The 17,964-nt window shown below is 35.8% G+C and overlaps 1 protein-coding gene across 8 annotated transcripts in view; it reads left to right on the forward strand.

Annotated features, from left to right (window-relative positions):
- The window catches only part of EPHA6 (EPH receptor A6), a 524,480-nt gene that overhangs the window by 246,314 nt on the left and 260,202 nt on the right, over positions 1–17,964 (forward strand). For 7 of the 8 annotated variants that reach the window (XM_067466660.1, XM_067466661.1, XM_067466657.1 and 4 more), the window contains exons 4-5: positions 3,858–4,013; positions 9,332–9,667. In XM_067466660.1, the coding sequence (XP_067322761.1) occupies positions 3,858–4,013; positions 9,332–9,667 (492 nt within the window). Of the gene's footprint in view, positions 1–3,857; positions 4,014–9,331; positions 9,668–17,964 lie in introns of those variants that run through there. The other variant, XM_060770612.2, reaches the window with a different exon arrangement.

Consider the following 17,964-nt stretch of genomic DNA (forward strand, 5'->3'; position numbering starts at 1 on the left):
GTCTCACTCTCATCTCTAAGCCTCAACGTTAGTAAAGCAAGGCTCCTGAACACAAAAGGTGGCAGCCAGGCCCGTAGCCAGGATTTCGTTTCGGGGGGGGGGCTGAATTTTTTCAGGGGGGGTTCGGGGGGGCTGAGTTTTGAGGGGGGCTGAGTCTGAGTGAAAGAGGGTCTAGCCTAGCAAATATTTTGTATCGTTACCCCAATACCCCCATGCATATGGGATATATTGAGTATGGTGATCAGATCATGATATGAATAATCATAACAGTTTAAATAATGCACCAGTAAGGCTTTTTTGCGAACCACCATGAGAATTTTGGAGGGGGCTGAAGCCCCTCAAGCCTCAAGCCCCCACCCCCCACCCCCGGCTACATGCCTGGTGGCAGCAGAAATAGGCATTCCCAGGTTGGATCCTTTATATATTGTGGGTGGCAGAGGTGGGCTCTCAAAATTCCCCCCTGCCTAATAGATCATTTATATTTTTGGTGAGGCGTTTCACGTGACTGATTCATCCTTTACATTTTATGGTGGCAGCAGTAGGATATCAAAGAATAGGGGGATATCTCAAATATCTGGTCAGAGAGAAGGGAATTCTAGCATTTGTGGGCTGGAATTGTCCAAATCTATGATTCTATGATTCTATGAAATGATATTGTCCTCATCTCTTAAACTTAGGAGAAAAAAGCATGGTGCAAATTTTAGTATTCAATTTCATAGAATCATAGAGTTGAAAGAGACCACAAGGGCCATCTAGTTCAACTCTCTGTCATGCAGGAACACACAATCAATTTAGCACTTCATTTCCCCCTGGCATACTAATGGGGTGACTGCTGCCTTGGCAGGACACCTCTAGGCTTCTTGACCACAATCAATGTACTCAGCACATGCCTAAGTGAGTCTTGGCTACCCCAATGGAAATGTACAATGTGCATTGTGTATTCAGTCTGACTCCTAATTCAGTGATTCTCCCAAAATACATTATCTTCTTGAGGTCACACACATACTATCCTCTGAGCAGCAGGAAACTGTTTTTAAAGCCTTCTTTCATCATGTATACTACAGTATTGTGACAATGAAATATTTACTCTATCACTTGGTAAGACATGATTATAGCACTAATGGGTATATCTAAGTGAGGTCACATTATATGCTAGCAATTTACAAATTTAATCAAGCACTGATTAGTAATCTGGCTATCAATATATCAAGCAACAGGTTTTAACACCGTTCTTTCTACTTCCAAGCAAGGATTTATACTAAACGCCTCTATAAATACAAATCTCCAGTTTATCTTGCACACATAAAATTATAGTATGAAGGAAACATAAATCGTGCTTAGATATGATTTTCACTGTTCATTATTGATCTTTTCGTTTTATCACTGTCTTTTTATCTTTAGTGTTTTTGCCTATATATAATATATAATATGTGTGTGTGTTTCCTTTGAAACATTCCCCCTAAAATACAACTTGGAAATATTTTAAATAAATAAATATTTTCTAAATTAAGTTTTCAAGGTGATTGGTTCTCAATAGAAATATGAAAGTGATAATTTCATCAAGGTGCGGGCATGTTTTTAAAAACCCTCTTTGTTCACATACCTCCCCTGGCAAACATGACTCTTTGCTGGGGGAGCAGGGGGGTGGGGTCATGTACATCTAATAAAGCTTCAGCTTGCCTTATCCTTCACTGTGTCCCATGTCTCCTTTCTGTCAAAGAATCTAGGCTTTGTGCAGGCAGCAAATTGGGTGTACAAAACAGTTGGATGGCCACAGGTTGTGTAGGCCTGAATTAGCATGCTTTGATTCCATGAATTCTGGTGTGAGACAGCCTCATTTCAACAGAGTTTTTGGAAAGTCCCTGTCGTGTCTTCATTATTATTAATTAGACCTGTACTGCTTACTGTACTGAACAGAATCTATTTTCTATGGCAGACAAAAAAAATTCTGGTGTCTGTCTGATTCAAGAAGTCACAAGTAGAGCTGTTTTGGGTTATGAACACATAAAGTAAAGGTAAAGGTTTCCCCTTGACATTAAATCTAGTCATGTCTGGCTCTAGGAGTAGTGCTCATCTCCATTTCTAAGCTGAAGAGCCAGTGTTGTCCATAGATGCCTCCAAGGTAATGTGGCCAGAATGGCCATATTGAGTGCTGTTACTTTCCTGCTGAAGTGGTACCTATTGATCTCACATTTGCATGTTTACTGCTAGGTTGGCAGAAGCTGGAACCCACCCTGCCCACGGATTCAAACATCCAACCTTCTAATCAGGAAGTTCTGTAGCTTAGTGGTTTAACCCGCTGCACCAAGTACATAATTGTCATGAAAAGACTAAACTTTCAATAATGATTTATTTGATAGGAAAGGAGAAACATGGAAAACCAAATCCCAATCCCCTTTCTCCTGCTCTTGAACTTCAGCCTTGTGTAAAAGTAGCTACCTGTACTTCAGCTGTTCTGCCAAGAAAACAAACCCTCAAACATAGTCAGTCTGATGTTCAGATTTATAAATTCTAAAGAAAATATGGCATGCAGTGATAAACACAAACAGTCCCCCTGCTTAATCAGTCCCTAGAGTCCAATCATGCTCTAGCTGCTTCTATCAGATATCTGGTGAGAATATTGAGCACTCTTCTGTCTGCATATAATGTCTATTTTGTGCATAATAGCTGTCAACTACTATCTAGAATTTATTTCAAACTGTGATGTTTCTTGTAAATAAATCCATCGGTTATAAAATATTCTTAATGCATATATTGCATTGCATTTGGGAGTATTTGGAGGGTGATTAGAACTATATGCCATCATTTCTCTAGGTAAGAGGGAGACAAAGAGAAAGAAAGTGGATTTAATGCCTTTCAGACTTCCTGGGCTGCTAAGATGATATGCAATAAATACAAATGTTTTTAAGAAAGATAAAAATAGTGTTTTTAAAATGGCTCTAGATGGCTCTAGTATCTAGTCCTTGCTTTAAAGCTTGGTGAAAGTGAGTTTGACACCCATAGGCTAAGGTTTCTAAACAGCCCTGGGGTGCATCTTATTTAAGCCTTAACTAATTACGGGAGGTTTCCAACAGCATTTTTCTCGTGTATGAAACATTTTTATATACTGGCATATGGTTAATGGCTGGCATGACTCTACTTAAAATTATTTGTAAACATGTATGGGAATGTATTAGGTAAAGGTAAAGGTTTGCCCCTGACATTAAATCCAGTTGTGTCCGACTCTGGGAGTTGGTACTCATCTCCATTTCTAAGCCAAAGAGTCAGCATTGTCCATAGACAAGGTGGCCGACATGACTGCATGGAGCACCGTTACCCTCCCGCCGGAGCGATACCTATTGATCTACTCATATTTGCATGTTTTCGAACTGCTAGGTTGGCAGAAGCTGGGACTAACAGTGAAAGCTCATGCGACTCCCCGGATTCAAACCTCTCTCACACACATACACACTCACACACACACACACAATATTATAATATAATATGGAGAATGGAAGGACATCCATGTCTCAGGGACTTACAATTGCAAAACATTTCAGTGTGCTTTGCACTTAAAAACATAATCTGGATCCTATTCAGTGGAGGTAGGTCACTGAGTCTCAGGACAATTCAATTTATTTTCTTTCCTCATATAGACAAGAATTGGTGTCTATTAATAAAAGTAAAAGAACACATTCATTAAGAACACAGCTGTCAGGTATGGTTTCAGACTCAAACATATCAAACTGTCGTAGGTTTTCTGTTTCAAGGTCATTAGACTATAATAAGGCATTGAAAGAGTCAGGTAGAAAGCTGGAATTGTATTTTGCATATAACTGAATGTATGTATATAGTGAATTATTTTTCTTTTTTCACAGCTTGCAGACCAGGATTTTATAAAGCATTTGCTGGAAATATAAAGTGTTCCAAGTGCCCTCCACACAGTCAAACCTTCGTGGAAGCAACATCTGTGTGTCAGTGTGAAAAGGGTTACTATCGAGCTGAGAAAGATCCACCAACTATGGCATGTACCCGTAAGTTTGATTCAGAATGGTATTTGCAATGTTACTTTTTTTATCTTGGTATCTAAAAAAAAATAGAAAATTGCAGTAACGTTACATTCCTTTTACAAAAGCTGAGATTATGAAAACAAGTTTTTGTTATTAATGAATGCAAATCAAATTTTCATTGCTTCTTGGGAGTCCTTTAAATAAATTAAAATGGTCCTCTTTAAGTGCATATTTAAAACTGCAACAATAAATAAAGCAACTTTCCAGATATTAACAGAATGTCCACAACTTTCAAATTTATTTACCAGTACAGTCCACTCTCCAAATTCACCTGGGTACAGACCCCTTGAAAATTAAAAACCTTGGAAATTCTAAAATATTTCCAGAAAGAACACATCTCTATGAATCTTTAGGTCAGGGGTCCTCAAACTTTTTTAACAGAGAACCAGTTCATGGTCTTTCAGAATGTAGGGGAGCCTGATTACAGTTTGGAAAAAAATGAATGAATTCCTATGCACACTGCACATATTTTATTTGTTTTCCAGAAAAATATATAAAATAACAATACAATATTTAAAATGAAGAACAATTTCAACCAACATAAACTTACCCGTATTTCAATGAGAAGTGTGGGTCTGCTTTTGGCTGATGAGCTAGTCGAGTTAATAAGTATTGTTGTTATTGTGTGCCTTCAAGTCATATATGATGTATCCGAGTATAGACACCTGGTTATATTTATGACAAGGTGGCCAAGAAGTGCTTGTTCTGCACCCAGTAAGTTTGACTTGCATTGCTGATATTTGCCAGCTTCCTAAGCTAACATATGTCTTCCGATTAAGTGAAGGGCTCCCAGCTCAGAGTTTCTTTGCAATGTTTTAGATTAAGCTTTATTTTATGTAGCTTTATCCATATCAGCTTTTAGTTCCAGAGATAGTTCCATCTTTTAGTTCCACAAGATGATTTACTACCTATCCAGAAATATTTAGTAAACCATCTCTGACATCTCTTTGTGTTGTCAATCAGTTTAGCTTTTTAATTGTAAATCAAAGAAATAAAACATTTTCATCTAACTTTTCATATAAAAGTTTACATTGGTTAGAAAAAAAATAAGCAGGAAGACTGCCATTGACATAGATCAATGACAATATAGAAAATTGGAAATAGGACCAATTGGAAAAAGGTTTACGAATTTTTAGTCAGCTTTAGATTTGGTTTGGTTATTTGGGGTGCAGATTCAGAAAATTGCCTTAAATAGACCAAATCAGTTCTTTTCTGATACAGAAAATATGCCATCCAGTAGTCACTATCTGCTCATCCACAGAAAAACATATTTAATCATCTAGATCTGCGGACCTTATTTTAGATCTCGCAGCCCACCAGTGGGCCGCAGCCTACAAGTTGGGAACCACTGGGCTAGTCCCAGCAATTGGCTAGGTGCATAGGCATGATATTGTACAATGCATGTATTAGGATCACTCGATAGTAGCTAAAATGGTTGTTCCAGATCTGACTCTTTTCTGCATTTCACAGGCTTGAACAGAACATTATAGTTATGCAACAAATAGCTCCCAACACACTGGCAAAAATTAAGTATCCTAAAGGGATAATGGGGGAGGAAAAGTATATAATCAGTCATTCTGCTCCTATTTGAAACCTCTAACATCTCTATCCTAATTGCTTTTTTCCTAGTTATAAAATAGAAGTTATAAAAATGACTAAATATGGACATGCTCTGCAATATATCTGTAAAATACATATCTGCAGAATGCCCTTGAGATAATAAATACCAACTCCTTTTGAAATACTAAAATGCAGTACAGTGCTTAGAGTTTAAAGCAGAATTATAACATTATGGATCAGAATCAAATGACCCATTAAAACAAAATCAAGCTATTTCAATTCCCCTCACTCATCCCTAAAGGCAAATAGTGTAGCCCAGCTGTGTAAAAAGTAATCTGGAATTGCATTGTGGAGCCAAATGCACAATTTTATAACTACAATCCAACATTAAAGCTGATTGAGATCCAAAAGAACAAGAATCAATATGTGCCTTTGGAAATAATTTGAAACCTAGGGCTAAAAACCTGTCCTACAGGCTTTGCAACAAGAATAATGATTTTATACTATGGATTGCTGCCCACACGGCTTCCCAAAACACACTCCCGCCATCTTCTATTGGACATCTTCATTAGGACATGTTCTATTGGATAAATTATTGTTATATATTTAGTTGCATCTCACTTTTATGATTGTGACTGAGATGCAAAGTAGCTTGTGAACAGCATGACATCTATTTTAGTCATTGGTGAGATATTGGAAAACACCATATTATTGGATTGGAAACACTAAGAATAGATTGTTTAAAAAATCTCCTGTAGAGTTTCCCAGATTTACAATGTCTTCTGTTCAATTCATCCTAAGTTATGATTTATCTAAATTATTATTTATTTATTTATTCTGAATTCCGGGTTAAATTGAGTATTTCTGAAATTGTTTCGATTCTAAAATTGCGATATGTTATCATTTACAACAAGTTTCAATATGTCAACTCAAGATCGAGCAGGAGTCTTCCTAACCTTCCAGGGCTGTTCTGGAGTGGAAACTGAGATAAAGTCTGTTCCATCAGTTGAGATTCTATTGGATTTTACCCATAGCATAGGTCTGCTGCTCAGAAAAGTTATGTAAAAACCTTAATGTATATCTGAATCCTAGAATCACAGAATCATCAAGTTGGAAGAGACCTCATGGGCCATTCAGTCCAACCCCTCTACCAAGAAGCAGGAAAATTGCATTCAAAGCACCTCCAACAGATGGCCATCCGACCTCTGCTTAAAAGCCTCTAAAAAAGATGCCACCACCACACTCTGGAGCAGATAGTCCACTGCTGAACAGCTCTCACAGTCAGGAAGTTCTTCCTAATGTCCAGATATCTCCTTTTCTGTAGTTTGAAACCATTGCTCCACATCCTAGTCTCCAAGGCAGCAGAAAAGAACACTGCTCCCTCCTCCCTATGCCTTCCCCTCACATATTTATACATTTATTTATTTACTTGGTTTATATACAGCTTTTCTTCCCCGGGGAGACTCAAAGCAGTTTCCAACATGACCATCACATCTCCTCTCAGCCTTCTCTTCTGCAGGCTAAACATGCCCGGCTCTTTAAGTCGCTCCTTAGTGTATTCCCTATAGATCCTGTGCATCATATGTTTTTCTATAAAATAAGTCATGCAGATGTTCATCTAATTATTAGGCTCTTATTGTACAAAACTAAAGTAGGCATGTTAGAAATACATTACTCATTTAAAATCATCAGTATTCTTGCTTGCCTAAACAAAATATGTAGCATAAGGAAAATCCTGGGCATATTGCTCGCAGATGTCTGTAAAAAGGTTATGCCTGCCAGGTTTTTTTTCTGTGTGACATATAATCTGTGCATAATTTATAAGTGATAACAAAGCAATCAGGCCACATTCATAAAAATCCCAATGACACATAATTTAGCAGAATCTGAGGATTAGAATTAATTGTCTCCCTTTGTTCCAAGTTCTAAATCTTAGTAAATGATTCACTGCATGTCATTACAGCTTAATATTTGCATGAAATCACAGTTTAGATGGCATAATTTAATGGCAATTAAAAACCTATTTAATCGTCATGCAAATTGGCATGAGAGCCCTTGAGTATGAAGGGTGTCTATTTCTTCAGCGTCTACAGGCGGACATTTATAAACTTTTGAGCACTCCTATCACATTTGATAACAATTTTCCCATTCATAACAGAATGAGTACATAATAAATCTTTTTTTTCTTTCAAACAAAGACCGAAATCCTGTATATATCTCTTTGGTGCACATAATTATTAATGATGATTAGCAAACTGCAAAAAAGAAGAGTTATTTCTGCACTACCTCCCTCCCATCTTCTTTCAGGTGTTATCAATATAGAATTCTATATTTGGCAACTAAATGGCAACTAAATGAATAGAGGTATTCTGAAGCTATGTTGTCACTCCTTAAACCTAATGTGAATTTGTCCTTTTTACTCCAACCTGGTAATGTTTTAAACTGGAGGCTGACTCATATAATGTGTATTTTACATATAGGAACAGTAATATCAAAACACAAATAAATAAAACTAACTGCAATGGTTGTACAGTATGTTTGTTAGCTATCTGTAGCCCTAGCTTTTGAGGAATTGGGTCTTCAACAAAGTTCTGTACAACTTATTCTCTAATTCAACACTTAAAAAACAATCTTCAACCTTGTAGATGGGTTATTCAGAGATAGGAAGGAGGCTGCATTAAGCTCCCTGTATCTCTTTTACCTGGATGCAACGGAGGCCACTATCATTATACTCTGTGAGCATGAGCTGTGGGGGCAATCCTTCCTCTATCTTGTAGCACCAGCTCAGAAATCTGAAGAATTGAGAAATGTTCAGCATATTAACTATTAGCACCAGAGATAAAAATCCTGAAGGGATAACAATCCTGAAGAGATAAAAATCCCAAATAGTATTCAAATGCTACATTATGAAATGCAGTCCTGGAACAATAATTTTAAAGAAAAAACAATCTGTATCTGAAACCAATATGATTTATACTCTACATAAAAATATCAAGTGGGAAATCATGGATAAAATTATGGGTAAGAATTATATTCTATAATGACCTCTATGATACAATTATATAGTATCATAACACATCTCCCTCACATCTAATCACCGCTGAGATTAAGATCTTCCGGGGAGGCCCTGCTCTTAGTCCCGCCACATTACAGGCATGATTGGTGGGAACAAGAGAGAGAGCCTTCTCAGTGATTGGCCCTTGGCTATGGAACTCCCTCTCCGGTGAGCTTAGATCAGCCCCCTCCCTCCTGTACTTCAGAAAGATGGTAAAAACTTGGCTGTGGGACCAAGCCTTTGGGACAGTGCAATAAGGCAACAATAGGATCTGGTATGGCTGATCTGAGATGGTTTTAAACAATTGTTTTTAAAGTGGAGATAGTTGATTTTAGTCTTTATGTATTTTTATAGTTTATTTTATGTTCCGGCATTGAATGTTTGCTCTATATATGTTGTCATCTGCCCTGAGTCCCCTTTGGGGTGAGAAGGGCAGAATATAAATGTTTTCAATAAATAAATAAACCTGGCACTGGCATTAAAAACTATCTGTCTTTTTCTCACACATTAGTTTCCAAACTTTCTGTAAAAGTGTATAAGTCTGATCATTTTTAGCAGATTAAAACCTTGTTTCATTACATTAAGTACATTCAATTTAACAAAAATTCAAAAAAGTGATTTTTTAATATCCACTAGCACTCATACAACCTTTTTTAAAATTTTGTAGGACCACCTTCTGCTCCAAGGAACATTATCTTTAATATAAATGAAACAGCTCTCATGTTGGAATGGAGTCCACCAAGTGACACAGGAGGAAGAAAAGATCTCACCTATAGTGTGATTTGTAAGAAATGTGGATCTGATGCCAGCCAGTGTGAGATATGTGGAGGAGGGATCAGATTCATTCCAAGGCATACTGGCCTAGTCAATTCTTCAGTGACTGTACTTGATTTTGTTGCCCACGCGAACTACACTTTTGAAATCGAAGCCATGAATGGAGTCTCCGAATTAAGTTTTTTACCCAAGCAGTTCACAGCTATCACAATTACTACAGACCTAGATGGTGAGTTTATGCTGTTTGTGTTATCAGTTAAAACGCATATAGCAGAATATAGTTAATAGTTTCAGGATAAAATGACCTAGATGGTGTTTGTTAAAACCAGACTAATCAAGTGAAAAAGTGTTACATTTACTGAAATTAATATAATGTTGAAATCCATGCTTGATTTTTGTTTGACATGCCTGATGTCCTAGATTTTCCTCTGTTTCCACACTGCTTTGTGGAAGTGCTAATGATACAAGCTACTGTGGTTTCATGCATACCCCTTCAATTTTAATAATACACATGGCTAAGTGATGTTCATTGGTTTTTATGCATGTTCTATGAATTTAATTTTGAAAACTATACCAGAATTTGGTAGGTGCAATGAAGAGTGCATTATAATATTGTCATGAAAGTAGTGATGTTTTTGTTATGCATATTCTACCACCTTAGTTAGGTTTAGACTTTTTAAAAACCTCTGAATTAAGCAGATTTAAGCATATTAAGATTGCTTGTGTTCAGAAAATGTGGCTCCAGATGGCTTTGAGTTTGTTTTTTTCCAGAAATCTTGTAGATTGTATAGCGGTTGAAATAATCAGTGGTCAGTTTGTAGAATATCAAGATGACCTGGACAAGTACTGCAAACACTACCAACCAGCCTCTTTTCTCTTGCAGAATTCATAAGGCTTTCTGGTTTGCTAGGAAACTGAGAATGATTAAACGTGGGGCAATATGGCTTGAATAACAGTGGATAAAACCCAGAACAAATCTGTTTTAGCACATAGTCTGTTATAGCTCATTTGCAAGCATCTTCCATGACAATGTGGATGTCACAGAAGATTTGCATACATCTCAGAACTCCACAGAAAATCACTGTGATCTGTTTGCAAAATACTTTTCATTTGTTCTGGGCTAGATATCAGACTTGCTCCTTGTATTATATTTACAGCATTCTCTACAAAGAGAAGCGGAGGACCTCTGAAAAAAACCTACTGCAACTTACTTGCAAAACATTTTGCAGGGGGAAAAACCCACACAGATCCACTTGGACCATAGTTTGTCAGTTGTTTTTCTGGGAAGGGGAGTATTGCCTCTGTGTGTCTGTTTCTATTGGTTCCTTGAAGCTTTCTGGCTTTGTGAAGATGGGAAAAAATATTGAGAAGTACAGTCCACCATTTTGGCATTCAACCTTCTTTTGTGGCTTCTGAGATCAATATAATCAGAATTTGTACACTTGGGACTGTAAATTGTTAGTGTTCCTTAAAGGAAGGACATGTACTTTCAGTACTGAAGGAGCTTGTGGTAGAGCCTCTGGGGGTGGGGGGCACCATGTTTGGATTCTTCAGATATTAATAATTATAGATTAGTTTCAAATATTATTTTTTGTGGGGAACATGTGAGAACAAGTTGTGGTATTGCAGTCTCAGAGATAAATTGATGAAACCAATTTTATTGAAGCTTTCAAACCCGACTTTTAACCTAGTTTTGGGTCAGGAATTGCTTTGGTTTTAGAGAAGTGCAAGATTTCTGCCAGGTGATAAGAAGGGGAACATTGTTGTTTCTACTGTTTATCTTAAATGTGGAGCTCAAATGTCGTCCCATGAACACAGAAGTAGTGTGAATGATAAAGCATTTGATGGGATTAGCCTGTGTTGAATGAAGTAGGACTCCCTCTGAAAAATCAAGTCTCTTGTCTGCTTGCTAGATTGCAAACAGATATTTGATTAAAATAGTCTCATATTTGAATGTCACCAGTTCACCAGATACACCATAACAGCCAAAGCTAGGTGTTGCCATTCATGCCCAAGTATCTTCAAACTAGATAACTGTATCCCACATGTCTGCTCAAAAACTATCTGGAAGCAGTTTTTGGTACACAATGTGGTAGTAAGGATTACTGGTAAAAATGAAGTATTTCTGCTCACTTGTTTGTTGTTAGGCTCAATTCAAGTTGCTGGTATTAAATGAAAGCCATAAACAGCTTTTGACCCAGGTACTTTAAAGTCAGCCTTCTATTACATCATCTGGCCATCATTAGGGACATGACTTCAGATTGCCTGGTCTCATGAAGCTACACCAAATCCTATGTAGGTGAACCATTACAGTATATGGCAGTATATCTTATTTCTGCATGAAGGGCCATGTAGAATTTGTGTTCATGTGACTAGTCTCTGTGTTCAATTTTATGTGAAGATATTTTCTGAACATCTATGGCATGATTTTAGATTGCTTGTACCACATATGAATTTTGGTTTCAAAATATATAGTATATCAGCTAGTAACATTTTTCTGATATTAAATAAAATATTAATTAATTCCCAAAAATTTGTTTTTGTCGTGGTGGTTGAATTGAATCGATAACAAGAAATCTGTTTGAGTCTGCATTTTGCTCTACTATCCTATATACGCACATGTTAACAATACTATGGGAAGATTGAGGTATCATGAGAGGTTATCAAAGAGGGACCAAGTTAGGTCAGTAGCTTTTAAAAATCCATTCAGTTCTTCCATCAGTTATGGTGTTACTCCATTTGAAACCAAAGAGCTTTACAAAATCTACCAGATATAATGTAGATAAATCCATACAAATAATTATCATTGCAGTGTAATCAAACTATGAATAAAATTATAAATAATTTTTAAATACTTTAAATTTTAAAAAGAATTAAAAGCAATGAAATGAATAAGAGTTGAAATGAGCAAGTGAATGTACTTACAGAATTGATATATGATATTAGTGATAGGTGATGTTTACATGAGCCTCTTTGCTTTTATATAATTATTATATATTTGTAATTTTTTGTACTGTATGGCTGTATGTTTATCTGTCCTAGATGCTGTATAATTTAAAGTCTTATTTCAAATGCATTTGCATTGGCTTCATATTTTGTCAACCACCTTGCATTTCCTCGAATTACAAAAGAGAAAATAACCCTGCTGCACTCATTGTTAAAACATGGAAATGTGTAGCCTTTTTAAGAATGGCTGCTGTGCTTCCTCTATAATTTCTTTCAAAGGCCAGAAAAAACCATTAATTTTCTTCTCCAGGCAGTAACATAATTTTCCTTTGATCTTTTAAATATATAGTCCTCCATGGTTCCTCTTCTGTTCATCCAGACGATTTCTAAGCAACAAAAATGGTGTTACCTTCATAAATGTGTTTTATGGAGGCTTGCCATTTCATTTATCACCATGTCTTTTTCTGCAAAACTCTCCTTTTATGTCCAAATAAACTGACTGAGACTCTGAAAAGTATTCCTTAAATCCTCTGAAGCTTTACCAGTAGCATTTTAGTAATGTAAGAATTATTGTGAGGAATGCAAGCAACGTACACACTTGGGTTTTACTGTCAAGTGATCGTAGATTACCAAGGCAGAGCCCTTTTCCTGCTTGGATAACCTACAGTGAAAAGCAACATGGTTATACAGAAAGAAGCAGTTGTAAAAGCTATAGATAGATAGATAGAAAGATAGATAGATAGATAGATAGAAGATATATATATATATATATATATATATATATATATATATATATACACACTCACACACACACACATGGAATTTGCAAAATCTTTGGAAATTTTGTAAATTGTAAGAAAATTCATTAAATCTGTACATCCAAAGCAATATCCTACACATGGGCATGGCCCACAACAAAAACATTAGAATCAAAACTTACCCAATACATTTTCATTTATATTTTGTAAATCTTGGAAGGCTCCCTCCCAAAGTCAGCTTCATTTTCATGGCAAGCAAGCAAAGCAAAGTCAGAAGGGCTCCCATTATTTTCTAAATTAATAGCCTCTCACCATTAAGAGAGGGAAAGGAGTGAGAAAGCAGAGTTCCCTGAGAAGAAGCACAGAACTCTGGGAAATGTACTTTGGGAAGGCAAGGAGCCCTTATCTCAGAGAATTCAGAAGACCCTGCCCTAAACTACATTTACCAGAATGTATCAGCATTTAAAAAAAACCCAATCAGGCTAGGGGGGAGAGAGATTTGCCCCTCCATATTCAGCCAGAGTTCCAATAAATAGGTTAATCAGGACATTAGGCAGGCCCCATCGCTAGCAATCTTTAGGAGGAGCTTGAAAACATGGATGTTCCAGTGTGCCTTTCCAGAATAAGGAAACTCTTAGCATTATGTCCCAATGCACTTTATCAGAGATTTAGGATATCTGCATGTCCACCCTCCTCCAAACACCCCACCTGTCATGCCCTGCACTTTTTAATTTTAATTTTAATTATTACATTTGGCTTGGCCATTGTTTTAACTGCGTCACTGCGTGTTGTTAATGTTATTGCTTGTTTTGTTTTATTTTGCTGTATTATTGTTGTTGTTGTTTATTGTTGTATTTTGGGCTCGGCCTCGTGTAAGCCGCACCGAGTCCTTCGGGAGATGGTAGCGGGGTACAAATAAAAGTTTATTATTATTATTATTATTATTATTATTCTACACTATGATTTTTGTTGCTGGGTTATAAATGTTATTTCCTAATTAGTTCTATCATAAAAACATGAGGAAAGTTTATTAAACTTCAAAAACTTTATCTTTTCAGGAGACACATCATGCTATAGCATGACAGTTTTTCAGTGAAGTAGAACAACTACTTTCAAAGTAAGGAGTACATCATTAAACAGGAAATAACACTTTCAAACTAGGAACCTATTTTATTATTTAAAATGTTGTTTATAAAAACTTTGAAAATTCCCAAAAACTCTGTGGATAAGTAAAACATTCTGAAACTTGGTGGGCTAACAGTGGTAAATGTGTTCTATAATAATAAAAAATAACAAAACTTTATTTATATTCCGCTCTATCTCCCCAAAGGGACTCAGGGCAGATTCCAAACATAAAAGGTAAACATTCAATGCCTGAATACAACAACAATACATCCATACTAACAAAATTTAAACAACCCAACATATAAACATAAATTATAACTTAACAACTAAAATTAAATAAAAACCACAGCCTATTATAACAGACATAAGACAAAACATCTAACATTATAGCAAGTTTCACCCCAATAGCTAAATAAATGAGAGAGAAAGGAGCCCCAGAAACCTATCCAGCTGCTCAATTACTAAAACAAAATAGTAACAAAATGTTGTTACTCTCGTTATAGTAAAAAAAATTTTTTACTAACAATACTTTAGAAATACTTCAGAAATAAAGTACTAGCACCACCATACTATGTAACTAATATAGCTGTAGAAATGAAAGGCTAGGCTAGATTTGTAAGGAAGTTTTTGTTCTCCCAATGTGGCCACAGCATGGTGCATAAATCTTTGTGAAGGTGATTCATTCACCCTGGAGATGCTGTTGAGTCTGTTTTGCATCTTGAGTGTTTTTTCCCTCTCAAGAACGAGCCACCTTGTGTTATTTATTCCCGCCACTGCAAAGAAGCAAATTAAAGTAATCAGGCTCACTTCATTTAGGTGGAATGCTTATCACTGACTGATACAGTCAGGAGAGTCGTTACTGTGATCTAGCCTCACTTCAGTACAAGATATTCCCAGGATAAGATTGGAACTTCAATACTGTGATTAGAAACCTTTGCCACAATATGTAATTGATTGACTGCTGAAAATTTTCAGTCAAATTAGCAGCCTTCTGTTTCCAGAGTTTGCCTAAACACTTCTGAAAGGGGTTTCAATTAAAATACGAGCTCTGCTGTCCTGACTTCATGACAAGCAAACTGAAGACTTCTTTTCCTTTCCTAGCAAGAGGAATTAGTTTGGTCAAAAGCAGTAAAAGAAGACATTCATCATGGCTAGTCAGTCTAGAAAAAATTATGCTTGTAGGTGTCATGACTTTCACATGAAACTTTAGGGAGCATGTTCAAAGTGAAGGACTTGGTAAATTACAAATCAATTCCACTGATGTTTGCTGTGAGGTCTTTAAAGCAATTATGCTCATAACAGGTTGCTTCAATTCATTTGCTTCTTAAAATGTAGTTTCTCCATTATGCTGGATAACCTCTTTCTCCTCTGATTGTAGTCTCTTCCATATAGGCTTGCCTAAGGCTTCAGCTCTGTGACATATTTCATTTATATACTTAGTTGGTTTTATTTCTACTCTGCATATGGGAATAGTTTTGCAAAAAGCTTTAGAATTATCTAAAGGTTTCATATTTTTGCAGGCTTTAGGAATCCAATTGGTTAATGTTTGAGCTAGCTTCAGCATCATATTTCTAATAATGTACATAAAGAAGAGAGCTCATCCCCCACCTCTTATTTTAGATTATGTTTTCAAAAACATTTTCACCCATAAGTAAAATTCAAGCTTCTTTCCTAGGGAAGAAATAGCTCCTGTGAAAATATTAACCTTACCTTCAGACAGAGTAAATGTTCCATTTTGAAATGCGCATAACATGATTTCCAAAACCTCAAACACAAATATACTTTCAATGTTTCCTCCTACTAGTAAAAACAGTGTGCCAAAAGGAACTGCCAAATATGTGCTAAAGAAACAGAATTACAGAAGGATAACTAGTCATTTAAGGGATGTTTACACAGCTCATGTTCTCCTTGGAAAACCTTTTCTGTTTGTTATTGTGCGATAATAACATTTGCCGTTGTAAATAGGCAAATGTTCACACTAACATCAGTGTTAGCTTTCATATTTTAGCTAAACTACAAAAAGATAACCAATGTCTTACAATACTAATACTTAGATACCACTGTACCAAATGGAAATATCAAAATAAGAGAACTGTATATGCATAGACATTTTAAAAAATATTAAGTGCATCCATATATACATAGAGAAACAAATTCATGATTACAAGACAATCTAAGATGTATTTCAATAAACATGTTATATATGTTTGTGTGAAACTAAAGCAGTAATTCTACAAAATGTACAGGACAATAATTTATTAGACAGTATTAAGTGTAAATTACAGGTACACAATAGGCTTCCAGCTGAAAATGGACTAGGAGGCTTATTTATTTTGGACTGTACTGTTTTATACTGTTTTTATCAATGGCATTGAATTGCTGCCCATACTGTGAACCACCCTGAGTCCCCTTCTGGGTTGAGAAGGGCAGTATACAAATACTGCAAATAAATAAATAAATGTTACAAAATGAAGAAGTTTAACAGATACTTTCTTTATTTTAGAAACAGAGTACTCAATTCTTCCACAAAAGAAATGTTTGCTAGAAACTAATAAGAGCAGTAGTAAATTAATGTTGACTTCATATAAACAACATGGTGATTCCCCACCTAGACATAATACATATACATTTTTGACCTTAACAATGGTCTAGGACTTAGGGTTTTTACACAACAGATTTGCTGCTGAAGAAGAATATTGCTTGGAAGCACCTTGTGCACTATTGAATGCACAATGTTTGATAATTATAATGTAAAACAATTGTTACATTGCATGAATTGACATTGCATTATTACATTCCTGTCATAAACCTATAATATGTAAGTATGCATGTTTCTATGAGTCTTGTACACTGAACTTCCTCGGGACTTTTGTTGTTGTTTTCATTTCTTTACTTTGTGTTTTTTCTATCTGTGCTTCATCCCAGAGGTTGGAAATATATGCTGTTGCCAAACTGCAGTAATCAAAAATATCATTTGTAGATAGCTCAGGTTCTTCTTCATTGGCTCTTCTAGCTAGGTCTGGTGGGATTTGTAGTTCGACACCCCTTGGAGAACTAAATAATTCCCACCTCTTCTTCATCCAAAACTAGTCTAAAGTGTTTTATAAATGGCATATAATTCTTACAGGAAAATGCAAAAAAAAAAACCCTTTCATACAAAACGAACCAAGAGATAATAAAACTAAAGCAGGCCAAATCATTCTAACTGTTTATAACACCATCAGATAAAACCCTGGGTATCCATTGTTTCTGAATCTATTGCTCTGATACTTAAGGTCTTGCATGGAGCAGTGGGATGTATGCCTATTGATGTGTAAAAGCAAATATGAAAATCAGTAGCTTAGGTGATTATGAACTGTTTTATTTCTCCCATACACAAATACGGATTGTGTCTCCCTTATTCAAAATGCTTAGGACCAAAACAATGTTGGAATGCCTGCATTTATATATATGTACATAATGAAATATTTATTTTATACACTATTTCAATAATTTTGTTCATAAAACAAAGTTTGAACCCCTAGAAAATCAATTGTGTTGCTATCTCAGCCACTCACATAAAACTTTTGGAGTATTCTAGGTTTTGGAATTTTAGATAAGGGATGATCAAGCTGTATATGTAACAGCTTTTTTTTTAACAAAAATAAATAGAATTTTGGAAAGCTGATTATCCAAAAAAAAATGAGATTTTTTTTTA

Source organism: Anolis sagrei, chromosome 3 (genome assembly GCF_037176765.1).
Source record: "Anolis sagrei isolate rAnoSag1 chromosome 3, rAnoSag1.mat, whole genome shotgun sequence".
NCBI classification, from domain to species: Eukaryota; Metazoa; Chordata; class Lepidosauria; order Squamata; family Dactyloidae; genus Anolis; species Anolis sagrei.